This window comes from Gymnodraco acuticeps, unplaced genomic scaffold (assembly GCF_902827175.1).
Source record: "Gymnodraco acuticeps unplaced genomic scaffold, fGymAcu1.1, whole genome shotgun sequence".
In the NCBI taxonomy this organism is placed as follows: Eukaryota; Metazoa; Chordata; class Actinopteri; order Perciformes; family Bathydraconidae; genus Gymnodraco; species Gymnodraco acuticeps.
The window spans coordinates 412132-434064 of NW_022990652.1; the positions used below are offsets into that span (position 1 = coordinate 412132).

General features: G+C 41.3%; 1 protein-coding gene across 14 annotated transcripts in view; it reads right to left on the reverse strand.

The window, feature by feature from the left end:
• The window catches only part of vav2 (vav 2 guanine nucleotide exchange factor), a 220936-nt gene extending 199251 nt beyond the window's left edge, over nt 1-21685 (reverse strand). For all 14 annotated transcript variants that reach the window (XM_034229475.1, XM_034229483.1, XM_034229477.1 and 11 more), the window contains exon 1: nt 20416-21685. In XM_034229475.1, the coding sequence (XP_034085366.1) occupies nt 20416-20751 (336 nt within the window). In that variant the 5' untranslated portion in view covers nt 20752-21685. The remainder of the gene's footprint in view (nt 1-20415) is intronic.
• Nucleotides 21686-21933: the final 248 nt, after the last annotated feature.

Sequence of the window (21933 nt, forward strand, 5' to 3'; positions counted from 1 at the left end):
ACTTTCAGTTAGTTTCACACATACAGTCTAACCATGATGTGTTCAGGAACATTTCCTGCATTAGGTCATATGTGGATTGGATTTCAAGAGAAATCGTTTGGGTAAAATGTCCACCTCAAGTCCTAGTAGAATCCGCAACTTGTTAACTTGTTAAGCATTCATGTCGATCCTGTCCTGGTTGATTTGCATTATTTTGAAACTTGTGTAATAATTAACACATAACTAGGACATTGGAACCGCACAAAATCAGCCCTGCACTGCAGCTCAGGAATAATTACCATTAGGTAATGGTACACATTTTAACATCCGGTGAAACTCTTATTTCTTAGAGGCAACAAAAGCAGCGATTGCTAATCTGGATTTTTTTTTAGAACAAATAAGATTCTTACACATGCTAGCACAATGCTATACTATAACAAAATCATGCTCACAATGACATGCACATGCTATTGTTGAGCAGGCATTATATTCAGAATGTTCCCCATCTTAGTTAAGGGTCATGCAGCCAATGGAAATATTGTTAGTTCTGCACATACTTGGTGATAAACCTTTAATTGAATACATCATTTTGGTGAAATCCACCCTCTGAGGAACATGAATGTATTTACAAAATCCCATGTCAATGTATCAAATAGTTCTAAAGATTTTTGGACCCAAAAGATGGACCACATCCCAGAAAGAGCCATCTTTTGCATGGCTAAACAAAATAAGGTGCTTACAACATAAAGCTTTGTTTGGGTGCTGCTGGCCACCAGTGTTTAACCTGAGCAGCAAGCTGTTGTCAAAACAGAAAACAACAACAACAGAAATCTAATGTGGCTCAAGGACGCCACGGGACACAGCACCATTTGTGGAGACGAGACAACAGCTCAGAGCTGTTAAAAACACAAGCCCACAAACACACACACAGGATTTCCAGTATGTTCATAATATCGTCATTTACATGGCTAAATTGTCCAGACATGTAAATTAACACATGAGATTAAGATGCAGCAGAGCATTGAGAAACATTGTTCTAACAGCTATAATTAATTAGCAATCAATCACTATTATTATATATACAAATGTATGTTTGTCTTTCCTTCACAAAATCCACAGCAAATAACATGTTTCGGGGAGGATTAAGTAGTCAACTACTGTGTTTACCCCAAATAACACGACGGAAGCATGACTGACAGACCCAAGCCCAGAGCAGATTTGTAGTTATCAATCAAACCAATGTTCAACGCTGCGGTGGATTGCTAAAAGGTTGCCTCCATGATTACACAAATAAAAATCCAGCAGGAGAAAATACATCCGTTCTGCCAGTCAAACAGCCGTCCGCCAGTGCCATTCAGCTGTCTGGTTAGAAGTAAGCTCATTTAAGCCAGCGAGGCCTGTAATGATCTCCCAATAGTGTCATCACTCGCGCTGACATTTAAATACAATGAAATACCTAAGAGATGCAATATGTCTGCGTGGATTAACTGGGAGCACTGCTCTAATGGGGGGACATCATCATATGCTATCGAGCGTAGCATGGGAATGGGATGTGTTAGGGAAAAGATAACACTAACCAAGTTTTTTGGGAGTACTTCATCCTCTGTGATGTCCCAATAGTGACGCATGTAGAATGACCCAGAAGTTAGCATCACAAGAGCTCCCAAAAAGCAATGGGATTCTTCCAATGTTTTTTGACATAATGCATAAAATAAGATCTGTGGCAAAAACACTTTCATGATACGAACCCGTTTTGTTCAGCAGAATAATGTCCACAAATAAAACCACTTCTACTGTAGTTGACGCACAAATACAATCGCCAGATGTAAATAGCTAACGGCATGCTAGAAACAAACTACATCATGGTCAAATTACTTCATGTAACCAATTGCTAAGCGTAGGACGGACTAGCTTTTAGCAGTCTTATATAGTCAAAACTTTTCTGATGACATGTAAAAGCTTAAGACATGTGTATGTTTTTAATGTTGTAGAACAAAATAGGAAGAGTTTGTAAGCTTGTATTACCCACATACCTTATTTCAGGCATTTAACAAAAGCTAAAATGCTAATTTCCTCTCATTCTTGACCCACTCAAATTGCATTTGAAAAATAAGCTTCATTTCTTTAGAGTGTAGTTTTTCCAACTGCAGGTTTTAATTTCCTCCCCCTATTTTAACCGGAAGAGAAAGGCCCGAGAGAAAGGACGTGAGGGGAGAGCTGTTAAGAGAAGAGGAGGTGCATGTGGGAAAGATGAATGTCACCAGACCCTGCAGTTCATCATCTCAGAGGCCTATCTGAGGGTGGCGGTCAGGGAAAACAGATCCCGCACTCCCACCATACTCTGTCAAGGTCAAGTCATATCGGGAAAGCAAGGTAGGAATGAGAACATATGAAAGAGCGCTGCCAGGGGCAAAGACGAGCAGGTCAAACTCAACATTACATTCAGCCCCTCGGCTAAATGTTAGCCTTGGAAAGTGGAAACAGTCTCACGTTTCGGAATGCTGTTTACCAAAGGCTACGACTTTAGGGAGGAAGGTGGAGACAGCGGAGGGTTTCATAAATTAAAAAGGAAAGGTCTCATGTGAAGGAATCCTGTTGACAATGAGTTAAGGAATACATGGTGAACAGAAGGGAGGAAGAGACTTCATTTAAATGGGCGACAAATATGAAGACAAATCGCTACAATTTGTTCTTGAAATGATTTTCAATCTATGTCTGTGTACAGTGAATGACACAATGAGAGCAATGAACCAAAACAATACAGATTACCTAGATTATTGATTTCACAAATTAAAAACGTTCTCTTTCAAATTGGACCCCAATATAAAATGGTAAACCGTTCAGCCCTATTAAGCAATATAGTCTTTTTCTTGTGTTTTTATAATTGCCAGCTCTTGGCTCAACGTACCATAATAAACACGAATTTACCAGCGCATTTCTCCACTAAAGCTGAAATGGTAAACTATTTGCACGAGTCTGGGGGAATCATGTCTTCTCCAACCACCGTGTCTTAACATGGCAGTTACTACAGAGACGCAGGAAATAAAGGAAACTGAGACAGACACAGTTGAATGAAAAGGCAAATATAAAAGTCTTGTAAAAGCAGAAGTTACCCGGCTTTATTCCGCAGTTCTAATTGTGTCTGCAGCACCTGCACTGCATGCTCACATGGGATCAATGATGTAGAAATAGCTTGTGTGACATAAGTGTAAGGGAGGTTTATTTCCCAAACTTGCAGCTATAGGTCCTAAAAAGAATGAATATACTACTTTTTTCTGGCATCTTAAAATCCACAGGCGTAGAAAAAGTTGGAATGTAATCTTTAAATGATGGAGGACTAAAGTGAAACACCATTTGAGAAGTGAAAATGAACGAGAAACCCAAACCCTGAAGAGACACAGATGAATAACTCCACTTGTCAGGATTGAAATGTTGAGAGGAAAATAACACCTTTTACCCCACTCCGAGAAAGAAAATTACACACTTTCCATTACACAGCAAGCCCCTGACAGCTCTGATACGCCCAGACATTCTTCTCAGAAACCGGCAAAGTCATGATAAGAATGCAACACATGTGCTGGGTTTGGTAGGATAACAGTGTGGTGTCCAGACTCAGAGTGAGCGCGCTCAGAGCCAAGCATTGTTGGACTGGTCCGGGGTGGGGATGGGTGCGCTCTGAACCCTCTGTTCTGCCTCCAGATGTTTCTTGTTGTCTGGCTGAGTGCGGGGGGAAATAGAGGAGAGGAGATTACACAACTCTTTCTTTTCTTCACTCTCTCCATCCCGCAGAGTGCTTATGCTAAGCAGGGAGTGGGAGGCCGTGAGTATCCTCAGAAAGTGGAAAGAGGAAACTATACAGACAGAGATTTATCAACTTGTCATTGCTAATTGTGTTCTACTTTGCAACAAGTTTGTTTAGGTTTTATTATATCTTGCAGTTGTACAAGCAACGCCTAACTTTCACACATACAGTAGTTCCCATGAAAATAACAAGGTTACTTCCTGGCATTGCTAGTTGTTTTCACTATTTCGAACGCACTAAATTAAAGAATATTAAGGTCATGAGTCTATTCACTTATGCCATGCAAGGTAGGAAAGATGGGGCAAGGGACAATCCAGAAGAAAGCAATACAACATAACTGTCATAAGACTCAACCGAGTAAGACCATGGAAGACGTATGTTATCATAGATGATAATGGCAGAGGTTCATAGGCAGATTGTGTCCGGTTCCAATATACTATGTGTTAATTATTACACAAGTTTCAAGGAAATTGATTACAATAGGTTTTATTACAAGACTGTTAGTTTTAGCTGTGCCTATATAATAACCTTTCAACTGAGTGTTCGTGCCCATCAGAGGTCTGTACACAACTCTGACGGGGGGGGAAAGCACTGTTAGCGCTGAGCCGCGCCGCAGCGTAAAGCACTTTACAATTTGTACGGCAAAGTTGGGTTTGGAAACGGTATCATCTCCTTTTTGGCGGGCATGCATAACACCGGAGCCTCGCTGCAGGGCAGCTTTGGCGCTGTTCTGAGTTTGTCCTAATCTGTCAAAATGGTGGACTGCTTTCAGATTTTTCCGTCATTGTTAAAAAAAAATCAGTCGTAGACGGAAAATATTCGGTTAACGCGACCTCTGGTGCCCTTTGATCGCCATTTCAATATAACACTGCCAAAGGTTAAGAAGGAACTCAATGTGTATTAATGACTTAATTTATCTGAGAGTGTAATTAAAGTCAGCTTGGTATGCTAAATGGAAGATTTCAAAGGTGAGAAGGAAGACAGTGTATCAATAAATGTATTAATTATTGACTCTAACCCAACAACCTGATGAAAGTCCATTTTCAAAATGAAAAATAACAGGCCTTTTGCCTCAAATTATAGGGTGAAGAAAGTATGAACAGCCTCTTTCTACTTGTATGTGTACAGGTTGGATGACCAAGGCACCAACACGGCGTCAGTAAATCCTTGTGTTGTCACAGTCTTGTGTAGTTAAAGCAAATCTTTGTCTTCTAATGTGGAAAACCAGATGAGTGGTGTATGTCAGTGTGAGGGACATGCTCAATTTCACAGAAGAAAGCTACTAAAAGCTTCCTCTCCATCAGATTCTCTGTGACTCCACCGTCTGTCTGTTCTTTCCCCCTCTTTGTTTTCCCCCCAGGAGCTTCAGTCATTAATTCTAAATTGTTTAGCTCTTGTGCGTTCACGCTCCGGTGCTTTCATTATGCTAACACCAAACTGGTGGCAGGTTTACCTTTTTTTTCACTTGCTTTTTTAGATGGGGATTGAGGAAGCTCACCTGCCTTCCTCTGGATGGCACTTATGAGAAATTGGTTTTTATGAAATATCATCAATCACAGACGAACGGGACAACTGCATTACAGAAAACTGTGGAGATAGTCCATTTTGTCTGAGGGACAAAAAACACATTTCTTTCCTCACCAGATGAATCATGTCTGAAGTGGTGAGTGTGCTGACAAATGCTGAAACAACTGCAATTTCAAATGAAAAGGACACATTAAATAAATCTATTTTATAATCTCATGCCTACTCTAGCTTCCACTATGCAAAAGAAACTGCTAGCTAAATTATGTTCATCAAATTGGTACCAATTTGTCTCCAATTGGTTCAATAAAGTGATTAAACCAAGTGTATTTTCGAAAGTTCAAATAGGTCCAGTACAAATCGGTGACAAAGAAGAGACGCAGTGACACACTCACTGCCAGATGAAAGATAGCAGGCCCTCACAGGGTGCTGTAGACAGTAGACTAAATATAAAAACCACTACACATACAGTTCTGAAGGAATTTGATTCAGTGTTGCAACTTGTTTCAGAGTCATACAACACGTACGTTCTCAGAAATGTCTTTTGTCTGATTTCCCGTGGGCTTTTTTTTTTTTTACTGTACCGTCTCATCTTTCCTGTCCACTGGAAAGGTTTTGTTTTAAAAGCGCCATGAAAATTAAACAGGATAACTTCTGAAGCGGATAAAAGCTTAAAGTAGGTTTTCCTGGCTTTTGTTAACAGTGACAATTACAATTCCATCAGTATGCTAGAGGGCCGTTTCTTTTTCTTTCAGATGCATTAACGGGGGGGGGGGGAAGGTGTGTTAAAGACTGACAAGGTGCTTCTGTTTTCTCTGTATCAGGATAGTCCAGCGGTTAAAGAGTCCGACCTTCAACTGTAAAGTGGAGTCTACTCCCTGCTGACAACACTCTGCCATAGAAAAGTGTCCTTGAGAAAGATACTGGAGCTGGTGGTGTTACCAAGTAAAACCTTTCAATGTGATGATGAGATTTTCCAAGTTAATATCAGTCAGTGATTCATTTCATGTGTGGGAACCTCGATTAGATAATCAACAAGAGAATTGAATTAATATGCTGACGGTCATACTTTACAGTTCATTAGCCGGGAAGATTATTTGATTAGTTCAACAGAAAACTGCTCTATTATGAAGATTCATTATTGAAGTTAACCGTCAGATGAAAAATTGAAGCACCAGCTTGTGGGATCAGAATTATACTAGCTTTTATTACATTATTTGGTCATTATGTGATGAATACTTTCTCAATTACTGATCAGACAAAAGCCGTTTGCTGAGATAAACTCCTTGTGATGTATGGAGACTCAGGTTTGCCTTTTACATGTGTAGCACACAGCAATAGACTGACCATGCCAGGTACAATTTATCTTACTAGGTGTACTCCAATTGGTTTAATCGAAGGGTGGCGCCTGGGTAGAGCAAGCAGGCAGTACGGCATGATGCAGCACATCAGACATAAACAATTCCTGAATCTCGTAATCCGTCCAGTCAGACATTTTCATTGCTGTTTTAGTGTAAATTAAACCTTTTTTTCACCCTTTTTTTCTTTTAGTTTTGTACAGGTTGCAAGGAAATGTCATCGACAAGTACAGTTGCTAGCATTCAATGCCCCAGATAGTGAGTGGCTGTTTTCTCACATGGGTTCAATCGGACAATTTGAGGACTAGGGAGCTGACAGGATAACATTTGTTTGATGTACAGTCTGAATGATTTACATTCTTATAAACAATTGTGTGCGTAATGTCTAGATAATGTCAGGTTTGAAGTGCATGTGTGAAAAGATCTCATTGAAGAAATTATCAACTCTCTGATCAATTCTGCACAGCCGGTACATTGTATTTATTTTAAAACGGAATTATTGTAATACATTTGAAGATAATACTAATATGAACACATTTGGTTTGAATACAGTGTCTAATATTGTAACAGAACACCAAGACTACAACTGGGGAGGGTTTAAATTACAAATCGCAGATCAGCGCACCCCGACCGAAAGGTGGAGGATGAGGAAATGATATCTTCTGCCCTTACAACCCCCGACACACTGCTCCACTTTGTTTGCATGGTTAACAAGAGCCTGAGCCGTGGAGAAGATCAATAAGCACTGGCCTTGTATGGGACTGAGTTTAACGTTGCAACCCTACCTCTGAGCCCCTCCTATGCCACAGCCAATTATGTGATGGGATCAATACGCGTCGGTAATTGGATATTGGCGCTTCCTGTGACAATTTTGTGGCAACGGCCTTAAAAATCCATGGCTAGTGCATCATATACACACTGCCCCTATACTTAGCTGTGCGTCATAAGGGCCTATGTTATCCGTTTCCTTTGGCAAAGAGATAGAGAAAATATAAAGCTGTTTATCTTTCCCCCAGAAAGAGGCTGCTAATGTATTAGTGTGTGTGTGTGTGTGTGTGTGTGTGTGTGTGTGTGTGTGTGTGTGTGTGTGTGTGTGTGTGTGTGTGTGTGTGTGTGTGTGTGTGTGTGTGTGTGTGTACGGCTGGGGTTGGAGGTGTCCATGGGGGAGGAAGCTGCTGCGCCTCTCCCCGGAGCGCAATCCAGATCCTAATCTGATATGTACCGCAGGAAGCAGCCACAATCAGTCCTCCACCGCAACAACCCAAATTAGACTCCCGGCAACAGCGATGTTCTGACAACAGTGCACCGTGTAACCACCAAAGTGTCATTACTGAAAGTCGTGGATGAAGATAGATGCTAGTCAAGGAAATGGGAAGGTAAACGGACTGCTCATTACGAATGAGAAGGTCCAAAACAATTAAAAAGCTAGAAAATAAAATGCTCTTCAGTGGTTTGGTTTGAGAGGAACTGCAGGGGAGAGCTTCAGCCATCTGGCTCGCCGCTACATGGGACCGTGGCCCCTGCTTTCCCATCTCTCTGAGGCGCAATGGCGCCCAGCAGAGCATGGCTGGCTCCAGAAAGGTTCAGGCGCCATTCCACTGCATGGCCATGCTAATCACCCCCAACAACCGCTATGCAGATGGAGCCTCTTTAGAAATCAGACGGCGTCCATAAGGCACCGTGATCCCTTTGTCCATCTCTAGTGGGATGGCAGAACTGGCAGCATGTTGTCATGGCGGATCACTTTCCTCAATGTGTTATGGGTCCCCCCCCCCCGAGAATAGTTAGGTAAGGCAATTATGAGACAAGGATGCCAACAGAATGAGCCCTGGATGGTTTTTACACTACCCTAACTCCTAACACTAAAAAAACAGAACACTCATCACTCTTTAAAGTAAAATGCTCTTTGCTGTATTAGCTGACATCACTTCAATTCTCCCTTTGGTTTGGAAACAGTCAACTCGGAGTTCCCCTCAAAAACTCTGTGCTCGCATTTCTCACTAACAGCGTTCCCTGAGGAATGATGGGAGAAGAAGGAGGAAAGCATCAGATGAATGTTCCACAGGCTTTAGGTGGGGGAGTGATATTTAAATACACATGATAAACTACATGGCCCTGGTTTTCAGCACAGAAACAGTTGAGTCACTTTCCAGCCACTGTAGAATAACCAATGAAAAAGGTGAGAAGATACTTAACAATATGATGAATTGCAATGTGCTTTAAGAAACACTTTATCTGCCACAGCTGTAATTAGATGTTTAATTATACAAATCTCCTCATTTGCAAGCTATTCAAGAGTGAGACGTTCATTCCATTTCGCCTGGTCCCAAATGTATTTCTTACCATCACATGCTGGCAAGAAACATTTTGCAACTTGTATGGAATTATAATCCTGTTTATAGGATAATTGTTGTCAATATAGACATTTTAGAGTTCTTAAATATGATAATGGTATATGAGACGATATAAAATATCCCCCCCAGAGTCGGGTACCCGACGGGTGACACGCAAAAAAAGTGATTCGCAGGTGGTATTTTTTCAAATATTTATTTCCGGGTTCGGTTCTAGGTCAAACAAAGAAGATGTGGGTCGGGTTGCGGGTGTTGCATAATAAATATATTAAAATAATAATAATTGTATTTAATGTTTAAATCCTCAGACCTCTCCCCCGCGGGACCGCATCAATCTGCTGCCGAGCGCGCCACATTCGAAGTGGCTGAGGTGAAGGCGAAGCTCGGAGAATACAGCATTGTCAATAACTCTTCCTCAAGAGCGAAATCCAACGTCTGGCTTTTGATGTCATCCGAGATGGAGAAAATAACCAACATCCCACGCTTTTTGAGCCAAATACGCAACTACGTGTGTTAATAATTGCATGTTTTCACTGCTCATAGGATATGCGGGTTCGGGTCAGTTTGCGGGTCTTGTGCCGACGGGTCGGTCGGTTTGCGGAACTAATTGGCAATATGTGCGGGTGGCGGGGCGGGTTCGGTATTGCACGTCGCGGGTGCGGGGTGGGAGCGGGTCTTGAAAATCAGACCCGTGCAAGACTCTGACACCACCTCCCCTGCCTGAAATGCCTCCGTTGTAGTCCTTTGTTTACTTAATATAGTAACATCACTTTGTAACACTCGCGCTTCTATTGGCTAGCTCTCCAACACATTGTACATGACATATTAAGGGCTGAGACATTTCTAAGTGGTTGACCTATCAGAGCCGGCCAGCTAACCAATCAAAGCAGACTGGGCTCTGGTTTCAGACAGAGGGTGAAAAGAGGCAGTATGAGAAAAATAAAGAGCGTTTTGAACATTAAAGCATGGACATATGTAAGAGTAGAGGCACAGAAAAAAATATGAACCTGAAAATGAGCATAATAGGGCCCCTTTAATACATGGTAACTTCCCCTAAACTACAGGAAGTGGTGATTTCACAACTCAAACCTTGATTGTTCTGTGGCAGAACTACCGCCTGAATGGAAACTTCACGGTTAACGTGAGCCACATTCAAAGCGGGCATGTGCAGCCGAGTGCTCACTGCTTGCATTTGGATGAGGACCATTTGGACTGTTATGTCATGGGAGGAGAGAGTTAAGCTGTCCACCAATCTAGGGTTGGGGCTTTAAAACCCCACCAAAAAGATCAAAAGTCACCAGTTAAGCTGTAGGAACTAAATTACTTAGCATTTAATCATTATTATTCAATGAATATTAAATCATTTATTGGATTTACTGATTAATTATCCATGCTTGAATCTGCATTTACATTTCTTTGTTTAATTATTGACTTTTTTAAAATTTATTTCAATATTGGGTTATTCACAATGTTTTCAATACGTAAGGGAAATTGAAGTTTGCAAATGAACCAAGTATTACTACGTGTGGAGAGAGGGAAGTAGTAAAAGAGGCTTCTTTTGATTCACTTCTTGTTTCGTTATCCCAGCACTAACAGCATTACAGCATTGTATGTGTGAACATTCATTTGCACTTAATGAATATCGACCTCAACTATATGAGATTCATTCAACTGCTGAATTATACAGCAAGTACTTAACTGTTTTCCTATCTATGTGCTTTGAATTCTCTGCAAGCTGTATGCCTTCACCGCCTCACCGCCTCATAGCCATAAGCCTTTTGCAGATTTGGAGATGTTATCTCACTAATTAATCTTAATGTATCTTTCAAATCAATAATAATAACATAACATGCGTTGACTGGAAATAGAAATAAAAGTCATAACATAATCAAGTGTGTTTTCCCCTTTGTATCTATTAAATGATAACTATATGTATTTATTAGCTTGATGGGCTGGTGGGGATGAGATGTTAACTACCGCTTCATTACATATTAACAGCTACATGTGATGGAGTAAGGAAATAAACAGAAATGGAGAATAAAGTCCAACATAATATCAATTAACTCGGGAGGTGCTTTTGCTCGAGCCACATTTCCTTGTTCCTTGATATAATAACCAGGAACAAGGAAGAAGGAAGGCTACATTTGCTTAATTCTTTTGAACTGTGGTCCAAGGTGCAGTCCTTATCGCCTGTTTTGGAAAAGGCTTTTATGCAAGCACTCATCTCCTCTCTTCATGTTTATTGGACAAATACGATTTTTACTTAAGTGGCTTAATGGCTTTGCAAATATTTCTGGCCATTTGCTACAACAGAAATAGAATACAATAATGGTTCCAGTTCCTCAAATGTCATGATGTACTCCTAAGTAATGGTGCTGTATTTTCAAATGTGTTAAACTCTTTCAAAAGAGTCAGATGTTCACACCACAAATAGCAACATTAGACTATTTCAATGCATACATGGGAGATTGTAGAAGGTGAGGGTAAGAGTTTGTCAGGAAGCACTAACATCATTCCTTTAAATGTGCCTTTTTCATTATTTGGAAAATGATTGGAAGAGTAAACAAATATATTTAAACCTTTTTGCACGCTAAATATTTTCTGATGCTGAATGTCATACAACCACTACAGTGTGAAAGCAAGCTCCACAGAGGCAAAAACAACCTTTCAACACAACTAAGCCGTTTTAACAATGCGTTTGGTGAAAAAATGTTAAGACATTAAGGGTCTTTAAGTGTTCTGATTATAGATCTGACACATGGGCTCCATGAATACTGCCTTATTGGCTTGCTACCTTGATTCTTGTTCGACATTTAAGTTGTTTTGGTATGCTATCGAGAAAGATTCCCAATGCTCTTACTTCTGTTCTGTGGGCTAAGGATACCAAATATTTCACTGGACCAACATACCTCTTTTCATATGTATTCTTTTCAAATCTGTTATTGATTTGGCCCTGCAGGGATTCCTCTCTTTGAATCTTTCCCCGCATCTTTCTTTGTGTCTTCAGCGGAGAATGCAAGGGAAAATGAAAGTGAGTGAAATATGGATGAGTGTTGGCATGTCCCCACAGATTAACTTTATTCTAGGAAGATAGATTCTTATTCAGCGTACAAGAAAATGCCATAACTTAAACAGAGGCAGCTGGGCAGAAGCATCTAACCCCTTCACTGTAGGAGTATTTATTTGTAGGCCAAGTGGACGCTAAGACTGTCCTTCAAATTCACAAAGTTCAACCTCCCTGCTGTTGCAGAACATCCACATCCACCCTAATGAGGTGACCTTGAACAGGATACCACTGCGGGAATTCTGCTCCTAACTCATCCATGCAACCTTACCTCAGCATGAAAAGAAGTATGATCCCCTACAGATCAATACATTGCCCTGCCCTCTGACATATCCCCTGTGATATAGGGGAATATCATCTGTTCACATACTGATTTTTACAATATTCTTTCCTGTGGCAATCTGTGGATTGGCTTTGCTAACAAGGTTCAATATTGGTCAACTACAGATGGTGCAACAGCACTAGAAAAACAGGGTCATATGGCCACACAATTTGTCAACAAACCCCAGATTCAGTTTTATGATCCAACATACACATACAAATTCAAGTTAGCACAGCAGGGTCAATTTTGATTTCGATATTGGGTGTTAATCTTAACTTTTATTCAAAGATGTTCTTCTAAATTAGTTTGGCAACTCATTCATGAAAGGGAAGTTAATACAGAGTTAACATACTAAACAAACAATTATTTCATACACAGTGACGTCACGAGCTACCCATAATGCAACACGCGCCATATATATATATATATATAAATATGCCATTTTCATGGAGGTGCAAAAATCCTGGAAGTGCAAATATAAACAGCTAGCTAACGTAGCAAGGCAGAGCGCACTAGGTTTTTTTTCGGAATTAACGACCGAAGAAATCGCTGCATGTCTTCGGATTACATCTCTGGACTTGAGGGGTGTGCTCTAGGTCGTTACCAGCGTAAACTAGAGCTGTGTGGGTTGTCGGATTGCCCTTACAGACTGCGTCGATTTTGGCTGCATCTACGTCTAATTTCTGGAAACACCAGGTGAATACCCCACTTGTCACAATAATATTATCATGCCATTGCATATATGTGGTATTTTAGAGTTGACTAGATATTGATTACGGCAATAGACTATGATATTCAGTACAGGAAGCTTTGCAACACCTAGACGGTGTACGGCTAAACCCTTGGCCTGCTTGCACCTTGCGTAAAACGGCAGATACCGGAAGTACGGTGTTGCCCTCGGCCCAATACCCGTATGTGTGTGTGAAAGAATACTGTTTATTGAAACGTGTCTTCAGTTTTGAGTCAAATAGAGCCAACTGAACACAAGTCTGTGTGAAAGACACATTTCTTCCCGTGACACTGGCAGTTTACGACAATGGCTTTTTCCATCCCCTCAAGAAATGACACGTGTTTTTTGGGTCGGTTTTGGAAATGTCAAAATGCTCGCGAGCCAACATCAAAAGTGAGAGTTGAAATGATATGTTGTGACTTTAGGAGTAGTTAGGAGTAGGGTAGGCTCACTCAAAAGGTTAGAAACCCACCTTAATCTAGACCCATTCCCTCCTTGTCAATCCCATTAGCTTCCGGTGGGAGCGCCCCAGCTGTGCGACCCGGGACGTATCCCTAACGAGCTCCATTAGCCGTATTACCTGCATCCGGCGTGTGCTCGAGGTCAGGGGGTCAGCGCTAGACCAAACGCTGAGATTAAATTACCCCTGAGGGAGGCCAGGGTGGGTGTTTGTCTACAGTAGTCCTCCGCCCTCTCCCCACAAAGAGATTTCAGGATAGTAGGTGGGCTGGCATCTACCATGTCGTTTTTCTGGTTTGTACACTCTTCCTGATCTTAGTTCAAACGCTGCAGAGCCATTTAAACCAGGATGTCATTGTTCAGAGGCACAATAGATGGATGCAGGGTTGAGCCTGGAAATATTCCTACGGGTCTGGGTAATGCTTCCATTGAGAATGATGTGCTATAATTAAACTATTACTATTATTATGTTATCGTTATTATTACGTCGAACAGCCTTTGGCTCCTTAAATATATATGAATGAACACATTAAAACATACAAATTAATTAGATGAATAATATATAATTTAAATGATGTATGAGTCATGGAGTAAATGGGGTCTGTTTTCTCCTCCGTCAGCACTCAAACCACCATAGGTTTCTATGCAGCTTATGATCTGGGTTTTATACCAAATATTCCCCATATGATGAACAGTAAAATATTCAGGTCATGGCTTAAAACTTTCAAAGTTTACATTTCTGTAAGTTGCTGCCTTTGGTTATGAGCATGACCCACAGAGAACTGTGAGTATACTATAATTAGACTTTGATAAAGAGACAGTAACATAGCCTACTGTGATTCAAGCAGCGGTATTAATGCAGAATTTATAAAGTGATATACTGGCAGTCGACTGAATGAGAAATAAGTGAATATAAACACTCCTTGAGTAAATCCAGAGACAACACAATGTGTCTTTCTGTCGATTACTGTCCATTATTTGTATCAAGACCATTTTTAAATCTGCTTTAATGAAGACTTTTAACTACAACCATAGGTTTGTGTTATAGGAAAGGTTTTGCAAATTGCGAAATAACAGAATAGTGCTAAACACTGCAGCTCTATAGCAATCCTTGGAGTCTCTTTGTTTTGGTTTTATAAACAGTTACTGAGCAGTTGAGTCTTTCCTGTCTCAAAACCCGTTTCCAAGCAGAAACAGGTACAGGTTTTCTACAAACAAGCTGTGGTAAACCTACTGTAGTCTACCTGCTCAGTATCAAGCAGGCAAAACAAGTTAGCCAACGATGCAAAACTCAATGCAATGCCTACGGGCCACAAAACGTAATTAGTAATAGAATAACAGTTATTCAAACAGTTATTTCTTACTGTACACACCACAGAGATGATTGTTTTATTATGATGTTAATAGAGATAAATGCAATAATTGTTTTCTGCTCAAAACTACCTTGTGTGGATTTGAAAGTTTCTGGACACGACTAAACAGTGACTAAAATAAGCCGGATCTGAGGTTTATTGTGTGTGTGACATGACACTCGCAAGGGTGGAATAAAGCTTTGTAAATCAAAGCCCTGAATTGGCCCTGGTTTACAGCTACCTATATAGCCATTGTCCAAGTAGGAATAGCAGAATAAAACACGAATCAAATGTATATGAGCTGGTGAAGCTTACCAGCAGCAGCCAATATTCCAGGTGGGAGCCGGACAAAAGAAGAAGTTCAATTACTGTGAGTGGGAGCGGCAGGCTGTGTGAGACCTGGAGTCCTGTGGAGCTCTGAGAAGCTCCAGGAGACCTCTGGGCTCAGGACGCAACAGTCTGAGCAGTACTGCAACATCTCACACTTACAAACACACACAAAAGCACAGCACTCACACACATACATATCTGCCTGAGTCATCCCAAAGGCATTTGCAACCACCTCACCAAAAAGGAAAAAAAACACAGCAGAACACACAAAGGGCTTCAGAGGGCTCAGCTCAGTCTCTCTCTCAGACGCAGCCCGAGGCGTTGGATTCTGGATGTGTACACTTTGAGCTCGAAAGCACCGCTGCTCATTAAGGATCCGTTTACAGCCTTGGAGGTACAAATGCAAGCCTCTTTAAATACACAGACAGGGATTTATTTGACCACCTAAATGAAGGTCGGCTTGACAGCTTCTTAGCAGAGAGGTACTTCGCCTCCTCCCATTGTTACAATAAAGCAGATACATGTGAACTCGCAGAAAACTACTTCTCACCATTGTCAAAACGCACACACACACACACACAATGAACTGTGGATGCATAATAATAATAATATATTTTATTTATAAGCGCACTTTTCATTTGCGTAAACAAAACTCAAAGTGCTACAAAATTAAAAAGGGTGAAACAAAAACAACAAAAACAATAAAAACAATAAAATACAATTTAATAAAAAGGACATCTCCCCTTTCAGCCACTTGAATGCACATTTTCATCCGTTATTTATTCAGGGGAGGTTCTGCTGAGTGCTGATTTTGCAGCGTCCTTCCTCATTTCTATGTCCTTATTAAACACAATTTCACACTTGCAAGTCAAGCAGAGACTTCACGGAGTCACCTTTCAGCTTCGCTCAAGTGGGCGTTAATCACGTTTGACATAACAGGTATGACTTCTTAATTGCATCTGTTGAAGAGGTAATGAATTTGTTTGAATTCTGATCTTTTCTATTCTCAGTTACAGGTGCACATCTTTTAAATCCATCTGTTGAACGCCACACCAGGGGTTGGATCTATCCCAGCATGCCCTAGACAAACACTCACATTCGCACATATGAGCAACTCAGGGCTATTTCAGCTAACCTGCATACATTTCAACCGCAGGAGGAAACCTGAGCAGCTAAAGAATCCCTCTAGGGCAAACATTTACTTTACTTACAATGTCAGTTAACTGGAATCCTACTCAAGAGATTACAGATTTAAATGACTTGTTTTGTCCTACGAACTGTCTGAAACAAACCAAAAGGTTAGTGTGAAATATAAGAACAACTGAGAAGAAATGGACATTTTCACATTTGAGAAAGGTGTACGTTTTATCATTTAATCTCAACTGTAGTTAGTTATTTTGCTGTTAATAACTTAGCACTAAAACCATGTGGACATCAGAACTAAATCAACATTTAAAGCCCCCTTATCTGTGTTTGAACCCAGGACCTCTTTGAGCCACTATGCTGGCCAGGTACAGGTATGACAAATCAAACAACTCCTTCACAGTCTCAAACTACTTGCCAATGTGAAAACATCAACCCCAAAATGTCAAATCATACAATGTATTGCCAAAAAAGCTTTGTGTTGCAGGTACACACAACATTTGGCAACACAATCGCAGTTTCATTGACTGTTCAGATGCCATCTAATGAACCCTTTCATCCAAAACAGTGCAGTAACAATACAGTGTGACCTCAGTGTTGCTATGCCACTTCCCTCTGAGCTCTCAGAATGCTCCATAGCACAATGTTAATGCACTGGAGGACAAACTGGGATCAATGCCAGCCATGTTTAAATTGGGATTAGACTCTGCTAACAGCAGCAACTGAATAGCATTAGAGGTTCAGAAGATTTAAGTAGAAGCACATCCGTTTTGACTGAATGTTTGTCAACACCAAAAACACCCATTCTGATGCAGGACACACAACAGCATTATATCCTACATCAACAGCTGATTTCAGAGTCTAATACATTTAAGGATACCACGACTTAGTGTTTACCGGCGAGGCTTATTCAAGACAAAGGGCACGTAATGTCAACAAACTAACACAACATGCTATAACTTTGATACAAAAAGAAAACATGTTGATTCATTTACAAAAGATAGAATTTTATATTCCCTAAGTTGGATACACAGAGTCTGTTGCTAGGGAGTGAGAGGCAGGCTCTGCATGAACAGCCACACAAGTCAGTCATTTTTCATTAGTATCATCAACAGAAAGGATGATGTTGACAAGAAATAGGTACTTTGTCTTTGAAAATGTATTCAACTCGTAAAATATGTACCAAAGGAAAAACATTGCCAGCTCGATATAATTATTAGTTTCAGATCTCGTTTGTTTTTATTGTTCCATTTGTTATTTGGTAGACTGTCTACGTAGAAAGTGAGTGTACGTGAGCTCACTAAACACAGAGAGAAAAAGACACCATTTGTAAAGCCACTCACTCATAAACTCATTACACAGCATAACAAAGAGACAGGTAATATCCATACCCATAAAATAATCATAAAAGGATAAAACAAATGGGTAAAATAAAACCCAACTCATGAGATAAAACACCTGTAGAGAAATTAGCAGAAACATCAAACGAGCTCAGTAGATAAAAAGCATGTAAAACGTCTGCTCTAGAGCATAGCTGTGTAACCTGCAGAGTGGCCTGTGGAGCTAAGACTGTAGATTTAGAAACAGCCTCAGGAAGTGTGGGTTTCTAGAACCTGGAATTTATTTTCTGGGCTTAATTTAAGAAGGGAGGAAATTAAAGCAGTTGTTAGCTAGGTGAGAGGGGTCCCTAAGAACTTTAGGACCCTTTATTGGTAGTCTAGCTACAGATTTCCCCAAGGGGTGGGAGATCACTTCCAATAATGCGGACGAATACGAGCCACTTCTCCGCTGACAAGCCATATTGCATAGGTAAGGATGTTGCTCCCTGCGTCTCCTTAAAACTGCATCCCTATTTTTTTCAAATGTCTTCAAAAAAGTAAGTCTAATGCGCTTCAGAGTCTCCATTCGGTTAAGCCACTGACTCTGGGTGTTAAGGCACACACGCTCTGACCTTTCTCCTATCATAAATCACACACTGCTGTTCTGCTGCCAGGATTTTGTTTAACCCAATTTGTCACCGAGGACACCCCCTTCCACTCTAGCTGCGGATCCGCACAGTGGGACCGGGGAGCATGGGATTAGTGGGCGGATCAAAGTGTGCCATCCAGACCTCTCTCTCGCCTTGTAATCGTGGAAGTCAGCAGCCCCTGGAGCTGATGATGGTAACCAGGCAAAGAGAGGAAGATGGACTAGAGGCAGGCGCGGAAACATTTATCAAACACTGATTCATCTATGAAATATACTTTAAGCATTAAGTCTGCGAAAGTAGGGACAGAAATACCCATCACATGTTCTGGAAGCCGAACCACAACGTGAAGACTTGCATTTGAAAAAGTAGAAACAGGAGTGTATTTGACCTTTTGTTTGGAACATGACTTCATTAACATGCAATCCCCTTTTTTAGAGAAGAAACCCAGAATTGAAAGGCAGAAATAAATGTCTATTATTCTTGAACCTGTTCATTTACAACCATGATCCTGATGTCTTCGTAAAGGTTAACTCTACTGAGCGAAATATCAGCCAGAAGTCACAATTAGTTGAAATGACACGGAACTGCATTTACCTAAATACCAAATGTATTGTGTTTTACTTGCCTATGACGAATAACTTCCTTGTTCTACTGTTGTGGTTTGAAAAGCGATTATCAAAGCTGTTCTGGATTCATTCTGATTGACTCGTTCATGTTTTACTTCTTGAAACAAGGTTAAGGGAAAGCAAGCTATAGTTACAAAAGCCAGCAGCAGTCAGACAGACACGATCAACTCACACATTATTATGACAGAAACAGGTCACGGAAGGTGTGCCAAGAAATATCAGGCAAACGTGCTGTCTGAGGGCAATTGCTGTGGTGTGATTGCTGTTTTGACAATAAGAAAAAAACTAAATCATTCAGTATGCAGGCATCCCTGATCTGACAAACCCCAGACTCCTCATCATACAGTAATAAAGGCTCGGCGGTGCTTCAGAGCACACTTCAGGGTGAATACTAAAGTCAATAGGAACCTTTGCCACAGCACACTTTCACTCTGCTGCTGTGGTCATGTAAACTTCCAGTGGCACCCAACACTTCCTCATATCGGCTTTGGGAAATATGAATGAGCTCAAGCGTAGAGGGAGGTTCATAGAGTCTGAGGCGAGTGACATATACGATCCAAACCTCTAATCGTACCACCATGTCCACTTGTGTTTTGTTTGAGCCATAATATATACCAAGATCCATCTTTGACTGTCTCTGCAAAGGACTCAAATCATTGACTTTGCCTTTTCACTGCCACCCTTTTGCTATATGACTCAATTTCAAATAAAGAAGAATGGAAACGAAATATTTGACGAATTACAAACACTTTTCTCTATGTTTCCAGCTCTATATTGAGCTACTAATTTTTTTTAGAAAGGTCACAAAAAGTAAAAGCAGAGTATTATATTCTTTCTGAGTGCTGGATTATATTCATGTGTCACTTTATAATCTAAATGTGATGTCAAAGCAATGCAACAATAAACCAATTTCAGTGACACATTTCATTGTCCCAGTTATTCAATGCAAAATGTGCTGAACCACAGACAGCATATCGACTTATAACATGAAACAACAAACCATCAAAACATAGATCTAGAGACATGGTTAACTTTGGGTTTGGCAGAAGATAACCACCACCTGTGTGGCAGCTTCACCTGTGCAAACCTGATCAGGCCCTGCATGTGTTAAAACAGCAAACATCTGTTACACTGCTGTATTATCACACGTTTTATGATGCTCTCGACTGGGCTAGGGCCAATAAGGGGGCTTGTTGTGACGGGAAATATTACGATCTGTGGACCAAACGTGTGGAAAATCCAAACATAAAATGCTGTTAAAAATCTCATTGAGCTCTCCAATCAATGCATGGAACATGTCAGCAATCCCAAGGTGTGAATGAGAAATGTACAAGATTGTGTGTGTACAGTCACCAAACAAAGGTGTGAAATCAAAGCCCCATCCCCATGTTGGTTTGACAACTCACCTGTGACATCTGGGGTCTGAAATTGATCTCCTTCAGGTCCACTGATCCCGGGGAGAGGTTGTGCAACATCTGGCACAGCAGCACCCCATCTCGCAGGGCCTGTGCCAAGTCGAAGACGGCCGCCGAGGGCCACACGACCCGGTGGTTGGGGGGCAAGACCTTGCAGTCTATCAACCACCGCCCGCATTGTCTCCACTCCTCCATAGCGGCTCCGGAGACTCCACTCAAAGTAACCGAGTCCTCCAGCGGGTTCACAGCGGGCTCAAAACGGTCACTCACGGCGAACAAGCAAGCACTACTGTCGCCTCCCCTACCTGCACCGGGTGTCCTAATCATTCACTCTCTACAGCTCTATAAATCAGGCTATTTCGCAACTGTATGTCACCGCGCTAGATCCCCATTCCAGACGCATGTCAGCTCTCCTGTCTCCACAACATGGAAATGAAGGCTTGGGGGAAATAATAATCCAGTTCCGCGGATGTGACCAGATAAAAGAAACGTGCTATGGGAATTTTCTCCTCTTCATTCTTAAAAAGTTTGCTTCGCATATCCAATCCAAAAAGGCGAGTGTGGAGGGTTACAGTACCTAGTACTAATGAAACAGCTGGGTACAGCGGTTTGTCATGTATCTACTTCACGAGGGGCTCACATTTCATAGAAGCAAACAGCACAGCCTACTAATATACAATGTAGGGGGAACAAGCAAGTAGTTGACGAACTGAAAGCCCGGAGTCCCCTACCTACCTACTGCATTTGCATTTAACGTTCCCAATGAAGCCAAAAACATGAACTTCCCGTAATTTCCATAGCAAACAATGAAGAAAACAGAGGAGTATTTCCTCAGCGCAGGGATAACCCTTGTTCCATACAGTCCAAACAACGCACCGCAGGGGGGGGGGAATCAATATTTACATTTATCCGGTTAATGTGACTTTGTTTGCCGCCTTTCTGCACGCCCAAAACAGCGTCATCCTTGTGTACAGCTCGGTTTGTATGTGATTTTCGCCTCCCTTCCGCTCGTGTCCTCTCTCCCCCGTCTCCCTCTCCTCGTTTCCCCTCTCGGACGGGGATGTTTAGCGGTCCCAACTCCAGGCACGAGCCGCACTGAAAGCTTCTAGAAGTCTCACGCGGGGTCCACCCAGGTGGTTTAATGAGCTTGCGCGCGTTTATTATCCCGTGCAAGGGTAAAAGTTGAATAGTGTCCACACTTTCGTTAAAGTGGCTTCCACACTCAGAGAATGTGAGTTTCAGGGAATATTTTTGGGGCTGAGAGGATGCGCCCTCTGACGGAGGAAGCGCACACTGCGACTGACACAAGAGGATTAAAGGGACAGTTCCATACAAAAAGGGTTATTGACTGTTAATTGCTAATTGTTTGATCTGCCCAGTTTGAAGTGAATTATTGTGAGTATTCAACAACTAAAGGTGCAGTCCACCATGTCCAAATTACGGTAGTTCATTTGTCATATAAAGTAATACTCATATGTTGTCATAATCCTAATCTAAAGCCCTTTATTT